The sequence below is a fragment of the Lactuca virosa genome, chromosome 2 (genome assembly GCF_052849685.1).
Source record: "Lactuca virosa cultivar CGN04683 chromosome 2, Lactuca_virosa_CGN04683_v6, whole genome shotgun sequence".
Taxonomy (NCBI): Eukaryota; Viridiplantae; Streptophyta; class Magnoliopsida; order Asterales; family Asteraceae; genus Lactuca; species Lactuca virosa.
In genome coordinates this window covers 227,320,135-227,328,580 of record NC_136427.1, presented here as the reverse complement: position 1 = coordinate 227,328,580, position 8,446 = coordinate 227,320,135, and the positions used below count along the sequence as shown (strand labels likewise).

The following is an 8,446-nucleotide window of genomic DNA, read 5'->3' as shown; positions in this document are numbered from 1 at the left end:
TCCTCAGATCTTCCTTTGAGGGTCTTTAGTTTCTGTTTCAGTCGAGTTCTGTCCGGTTTGAGTCAGGTTTGGAGCCGCGTTTCTCACCTTAATATAACCGATAAACTAAATTTGAATATCCTTTTATTATAAAAAACTAGAATAAAACAAGTGGGTTTTACCAACTCGTGGTTTCCACTATGGTTGGCGAAGTCCACATCTGCAACGAAAACTCAAGTCTCACCAACCCCACCAGCAAGGCCACAACCATACCGGCAACACCCCTCCACCTTCCGATACTCCGTGCCCACTCCCTATATATTCCCATACACCAATCCTTCAATTTCAGATTCATTTCAACCCACCATTAATCACACTCCATTTCATACTCCAACACCACAGATTCCTCACAATGGCCGCCACCGGAGAAACTCAGCCTGCAAAACACCAAGAAGTTGGCCACAAGAGTCTCCTTCAAAGCGATGCACTTTACCAATACATTCTTGAAACCAGTGTTTACCCGAGAGAGCCAGAATCCATGAAAGAGCTACGTGAGGTCACTGCTAAACATCCTTGGTAAGTCATAATTAAGTGCATGCATTTCCTAATTAATGTTATAACATATATCATGAGTACGTAACAGGATTACCATAAAAACATTGTGGGTGCGTTTCGTTGTCTAATCTGTTTTACTTGTACTACTAAATGCAGGAATCTTATGACGACATCTGCTGATGAAGGACAGTTTTTGAACTTACTTCTTAAGCTCATAAATGCTAAGAACACGATGGAGATCGGTGTTTACACGGGTTATTCCCTTCTTTCTACCGCGCTTGCTCTACCAGAAGATGGAAAGATATTGGCTTTGGATATAAACCGTGAAAATTACGAAATTGGCCTTCCGATTATTGAGAAAGCCGGTGTTGCTCACAAGATTGACTTTAGAGAAGGCCCTGCTCTTCCTCTTCTTGACCAAATGGTAGAAGATGTAAAATTCCATGGATCATTCGATTTTATTTTCGTGGACGCAGATAAAGACAACTATCTTAATTACCACAAAAGGTTAATCGATCTTGTTAAAATTGGGGGAGTGATTGGCTATGATAACACCCTTTGGAATGGGTCTTTGGTGGCACCTGCAGATGCCCCACTTCGGAAGTATGTTAGGTATTACAGAGACTTCGTGTTAGAGCTCAACAAAGCCCTGGCTGTTGATCCAAGAGTAGAGATCTGTCAGCTTCCTGTGGGTGATGGAATCACTCTATGTCGCCGAATAAGCTAATCACATATATATAACGGATCAACCAAAATAAACTTGTAAATGATTCACATGTATGATTGATTATTTCCTTTCTGTAATGCGACAATTTGCATTCTTGTTTTAAATTGCGCAATCATAATGTTGTATATTTATATATCGTTTAACCATGTTGACAAATATTTCAAGTTTAGAAATATGTCATCATACACAATAGCAACTCTATTTCGATAATTGTATATTGAATTGGTTGGCCTTTAATCTTATTGAAAATATTTAAAAAAAAAAATCAAAAGTTTTCATCGTATCATGGTATTTAGCGACAGATTGTAAAAAAAAAAATGGCAAAATTTAAAAGACGAATTTAGCGTTGGATACTTCGAAATTCAGTTACCAATGAAGCCGTGCTTCTTCCAATCAAGTTTACCACAAAATTTGAAACCCATCAAATGGCCACAAGCACATAAATTTATCACTAATTTGCGACAAATTTTAGCAACAGCCTAGCGACCAATGAAATGATTAAGGACCAATGTCTAGTGTAGGTTATTAACCAGGACACTATTTGCTACTTAAAGAAAAGTTTTTTTTAACATTACAGAAAATTCTGACTGGATAATCAAACAAATTCAGATTTTGCAATATCAAGCAAGATAATAAACATAAATCTATTAAACTCAACCTCGTTGGAAGTGATGCGAAACACATAAATGATATGAAAGAAGCTTTATGGACAAGTAAGAGAAAGACAAATAAGACCAAAAGAGGCCCAACTTAAAACGAACATAATTTTTGATTCGTAAAGAATTTGGAGGCGTGCGATATATCGACGGAAAAGTACCGACGGGCTGGAGCACCAGATAGATTGACAGAATATCCGTTTTCCTTGTTTTTTGAAATTTCATCTCTTATTTAAAAGGTTATTTATTAGAATTTAGTGTTGATTCCAGTTTTCCAAATTTGGCCGTACACTACAAGAATAATAGCCTTTAGCGGCGAAAAACAACTTTCGCGTTATTTGTCCCCGCTAAAGGTGTGCGTCACCGCTAAAGTCTATTTGACATCGATACGTGTCAAACGTTAAGGTAAAATCATAGCCATTGATTTAGTGCCTAATCTAACGACTATAAATCCACATCGTACACAACTTTTGGCGGTGATGCCATTACCGACAGCAGTGTCGCCGCTAATACTCAAAAAAGTACCGCCAAAGATTGCCTCCAAAGGTGTCGCTGCTATTACTCTGTTTGTCGCCGCTAAATGGTACCGTCGCTGCTAATGTCTGTCGCCGCTAATACCCTCCACAGATAATATCCATCTTCCCTCGTTCGTTCCCCTTCTGTCGCATCTTCTTCCTCGGTCGATTTCCCTTTCTACCTCAGCAAAACCTCGACTTTCTCTGTCCAAAGCCATATCGTCGTCCACTACATCGGCAATAAAGCTCATCACCGGCGACATCACATCAACGGCGCCGAAACACCATTTCCGACGACATTAACAGGTGAGACTTCAGTTTTTTTTTTCTCTTTTTCTTTTCATTTCCTACTCTCCCCACTGAATATACATGTTGGTTGAAGGAATTACGAGTATTTTGCCGGAAATTTGAGATCCCCGCCAAGGTAGAACTATTGTTGTTGATCCCCATCAGCATTTAACCGCCACCACCATTGTTCTCGTCAGAATCTGCCTTCTGTAACACTGTGATTTTTCACCCAAAGTTTTTTTTTTAACATTTTTTTAACAGATTATGTTTGCGGAAGATTGATTATGAATATTTCAAAAACATCACCAATGTTACTTTAATGTCAAAACAAACCCATCAAAATTTAAAGTTCACACAAACAAAATGATGAAATCCCAAAATGTCCAAAATGTATCATATCTAAAGATATCAAATACGTGTACCCAAAGAGTTCTCATCCTCACCAAGGCATCATGTCAAGCTACTTGTTCCAATGCACAATAACCAACAAGCAAAAAACAAGTGTTAGCATAAGCTAATTGAGTCAATTAGAGTACAGTGTTAAAAGAACATAAATATCATAATAGGATCACACAATACATTCTCACATAATCAAAGACTCACAAGCAAGACATAACAACATCACAGTGCATATCCAACACTGTTTAGCTCATTTAATTTTATTATTCTCTTAGATATACTTATTTTCAGTTACTCTCCTCAACCACGATGTAACTAATTTTCTATCTTTTCACCGCTATAATATTATTATATAATATTTTTCTCCGCTTTATTTTAATAATTACTCACCGCTTACCAACACTGTAATTAATAAAGTAATACTTCCTAGTTATGGTTTATTTATTCACCGCAAACCCCACGGAAAGTACCCCATTCGTTACGAACGTGACCGGCACGACCCAATACACTAGGTCAGGTGCGACTCTCACTCGTAATCATTGCTCCCGGTGCTCTGCGTACGCTACTCCGACTTTGGACATACGGATACATGCGTTATCGTTAAGGATTGGTATAAACGATACCAATTCCACCGTGTTACACCCCCAATCTCACGTGATGCTTGCGCTAGCCCCACCGCTAGACCATATCAGTCCAGTCTGCCCACCGTTCGGACCATGTCTCGAATGATCTCCTAGAAAAATCATTTGACGCTGCTTTGGCTTAAGCTCTTTTCCCTTAGGTGTCATTCAACCCATCGGGTCCCCGCAATAATCCAAATAGGGTATATACATATGTCTAGGTTACTACCCTTCGCTCCGCTAGTGTATTCCCCTTTTTTGAATTTAATAATAATTAATCAATTAAGGAGTTACACATTTACCCTCTTCAAGTAATCATGAAAATATTATGATTTTTCCTTTATTAACATATTACCTATTTAAGGGTTCATTTTCATGTAAACATGTAATTTTTTATTATATATTTAATTATTACATTTTATATCACACCCCACTTTCATACGCAATACTTCAATAATTATTTTACAACACTAGCATGTTTGTCCTAAAACAACTTAGGCAAATATTTTCAAAAAAATATTGACATGCTCACATCACATAATATCCATGTACAACCCTCAATCTAACATGGCCTTATCACACATCTTACATCCAACAAATAAGAAAATAGCATGCAAACATCCTAGTTCTCTTACACTTAAAGAAATACAACATTCATCTCACATTACTCAATATCAAATGGGGCACATACCTCCTAGGTAACTAGGTTCATCCAATTCCATCTAAGATATGGGATTCTTTTAACAATGTACTTTAAAAATCCACGAAATTAACTCATATTTGCCAAAGATGTGTCCCCCTCACACTTTGTAACATCGTGTCATTGAGGTATTTCCATTTTAAACCCTAAGTATGAGAATATATTTCATTTTAAACCTTGGTTGTGAATTAATTGCTAAATTGGACCTTAATGGCATTTCCGTAATTATTGGAGGCTAAGCACTTACGTTGGGCATTCCCTGGGAACGTTGGGCGTAGGTTGCCAAGGTGAAAACCCTGATTTTTAGGATTTGGACCCTATTTAATCATTCTTATGGCCTTTAAACCACTTCTCTCATCAGCCCCACCCAATTCCGACCCTCTAGCAAACCCTAGACCATTTGAGGCCATTTTTGAGCTTGGTGTGTGTGTGTGCTTCGGTGTTCTTGAAGGAGGAAAGGAGAAGAGGAGATCACCCTAGAAGTGTAGAGCACTTTGGATCTAGAATCACATCACCTTTGGGCACTCTATGAAGGTAAAAAGCTCTTAGCTTGATAAAGCTAAGCTTAGATCTAGTCTATCCATGAAGTATATACTCTTTTGGTCTTATTAGTTTTGGTATTTTGAGTATGAGCTACTCCAATCCATTTAGGATGTCCTTTTAGACGTTTTAGTAATTTGCACTTAATGGCCATGCAAGACCATAAAGTTGGAAAATTTATGGTCAAGGACAATAATTGGGGTTTGGATCTGTAATTTGGACGTAAGGGCTTAAGTATTAAGCACTTAATAAGTTGGGAATGAATCTAGCCATGTACGCTGGGCGTACCAAGTGGTATGATGTGCGTACGCGGTCAAACCCCCGCATCTGGTCACCGACCGAGTATGCCCCGCGTTCAGCTGGGAGCGCCCAACGTACTCGGTTAGGTTGACCCGACTGTTTTGTTGACTTTTACGAGGATTTCACCAGTTTTTACCACATAGTACTTTGGATATTTTGATATTAATTTAAGTTGGCCAATGATTTGAATAATAGGTTACAGGTAGAGCCGGTATTTGGAGCATTGATTTATTCAGCTTTTGTTCGGACTGAGAGGTGAGTTTTCCTCACTGTACTTGTGGTTTGAAGGCAGCAAGGCCGATCCAATGGATTGATATCATGTTATATACTAATTGATGATAGGTTGGGTATGAGATAGATCTGTAGGATTATCCAATAGTTGCTGATATGCGTTAGACTGGTAGATCTGTAGGACTACCTATGATTACTGACTATATAATTATATGTTTGCTGAATATGTATATTATCTTTTATATGTCCACATGCATGTTGAGGTTGAGACTACTGCTTTGTGTTGTCGATCGATGGACCAGGGCATTCCAACCGTAAGGTTGTGGGTTGAGGAATTCCAACCTTTTCAGACTTGTTATGGTCATTACGAGTTTGTGGTGATGTCATTTAGGCTCACCAATGCGCCTGTGGCATTTATGGATTTGATGAATCAGGTGTGTAGGCCGATGCTCGATCGATCAATCATTATCTTCACTGATGATATATTGGTGTATTCCAAGACCAGGGAGCAGCACAAGGAGCACCTTCGAGAGCTTCTGGAAGATATTCATTTATGATTGGATTTGCTTCTGTGTATTAGAGATGTTAATTACATGTCATTAAATCAGATTTTAGGATGTTTATATATATAAACATATGTTAATCACATGTGATTAGCATCTCTAATACACACAATGGAATCCAATCACAAGTGAGTATCATATGTCTTTTATGAATCATTTTGGATTATTGATATATATATATATATATATATATATATATATATATATATATATATATATATATATATATATATATATATAATCATTTGTGATTGAAATATACCTTTTTCAACTGTCTTTCTTGGTGATCTTCTTGGTTGTTTCTCTTTAGGCACTTCTATGTTTTGTTTTGAAATTATATAAATCCAAACATAACTAGAAAACCATATATGATCAAAACAAAAGCATAAGGTGTTCATAACAGATTTTATATTGCTAATCTTTCATATCTTTAATGCAACAGAGATATATGATGTATATCCATTCTCAGTTTTATGAAATTGGGTGTGCACTATATTCTTGCTTAGCTTCCTTTTACTTAATAACACACATTAACACAATATAGATATTACATAATAATTTTTAATGACATTAAACTTGAAAACAGTTAAATTTAACATGAAATGTTACAGCAGAAAGCAAATATATTAAGGCTTCAAGAATGTTAAAATGAAGGACAAGGTCAAGGTATATTATAAAACAAAGTCAAAGAATACAAGATTCATCTTGGTAAGGTGCATATACTGGACAAACGCTATATAAGCCCTCAAGAAACCAAGACTGCCACCATTAAACCAAGTAAAGAGAAGCATCAATCACCAGATTGACAAATGGCAGGTTCTCAAAGTTTGGTGATTATTGTTTTGGTATTCGGAATAGCATTCCCTTCCACCGTGGTTGACGCAACTATCGCAAATAACATGTATTTCAATTGGGGTGGGGGGGGGCTCACCATTCTTCAATTCTAGGCAGTGGTGATGACCTTCGACTTGTTTTGGACGAAACTTCAGGTATATATTATGCATTTTCAAGAACCTGATGCTTGATTTCAACTCCGATTCCGATTCTAATTCCAGTTCCAACTTTCACTTATAGGACCATGCATCCAATCAAAGAGGGCATTCGTGTTCGGAAGCATTGAAATGCTAATCAAGTTGGTGCCAGGGAACTCGGCTGGAACAGTAACACCATATTACGTAAGTTCAATAACCATCATAAAATAAAGGATTAATAATAGCAAAAAAAACACACTTTTAATTTTTTTTTAACATAAAAACAGTGTGCAGGGGCACTATCGTCCTAAAAATGTAAAAATTGAATTTTTTTTAATATAAAAACAGTGTGCTGGGGCAATTTCGTCCTAAAGCTATAAAAATTGAATTTTTTTAATATAAAAACATTGTGCAGGGCAATATCATCCTAAAATTGTAAAAATTGATTTTTTTTTATTATAAAAAACAGTGTGCAGGGGCAATATGGTCCTAAAACTGGAAAATTTGAATTTTATTAATGAAAAAACAATGTTGTAAGTTGCATATGGTTTTTTTTCCAAAACATCTGAATAAATTATATAACCAACCTGTAGGAAGCTGGTATAGAGTATAGATCGAATGATATACAAAATTAAAGACTATAATAGACCAAACTTTAAAGCGATGTTGTAAGTTGATCAACAACACCACTGATATTCATATCAGCAAACATTGGTCTGACTTAAGCTTTTCCATGCTTCTTGAAGTTTGGTCTTCTACAATTGGAATATCTAGGAAGCTCCTGTATAGGTTTGTTGAGTTGGTGTCCGCTCTTAGGAATAGCTTGATTTCGCCGAAACTGTGAGAAGTGCAATATTGTCCAAGAGGAGGAAAGCCAACAAACTTGTGTGTAGGGTAACCCAAAACCAAGCAAAACATCATAGATTGCACTATAGCATCTTTTACAATTTATAACATGCATTAAGAAATGAAGCAACGTTGGAAGTTAACCACTCCCATTCGAGTGCAAATGGTCTAAATTTTCGATTAACGACCGAACTATGAAGCTAGTTGGAGGGACTACCAATGGAAGGAACATTCCCTGAACCAGAATCAAATTTATTTTCCTTTTAGCAGCATCCATAAATTGAATCAATCATAACTCTAGCCACATATAAAATGTCATATGTCAAGAATCACAATCAGAATATACTTCACATGTGAATGCTTCTACCCTTTACATAACATAATTAACCAATTGCTCCAACAGCTTCCGAGATTCAAATGCATGCAGCTCCCCAAAAAATATCGTCTGCATTAAGAAATCATCATCAAAAACTCAAAATACAAGATAAATGTGAGTCTTGTGATAATACATTAACGCCTAGTTCCTGAGTTTATCAAAAGAAAAGAAAAGAAGAGA

General features: G+C 36.6%; 1 protein-coding gene across 1 annotated transcript; it reads left to right on the top strand.

The window, feature by feature from the left end:
- Positions 1 to 310: 310 nt before the first annotated feature.
- LOC145160332 (caffeoyl-CoA O-methyltransferase) lies at positions 311 to 1,365 on the top strand. The gene is made up of 2 exons (XM_079079479.1): positions 311 to 555; positions 691 to 1,365. The coding sequence occupies exons 1-2, from the start codon at positions 392 to 394 to the stop codon at positions 1,259 to 1,261; spliced, it is 735 nt and encodes a 244-aa protein (XP_078935605.1). The 5' UTR covers positions 311 to 391; the 3' UTR covers positions 1,262 to 1,365.
- Positions 1,366 to 8,446: the final 7,081 nt, after the last annotated feature.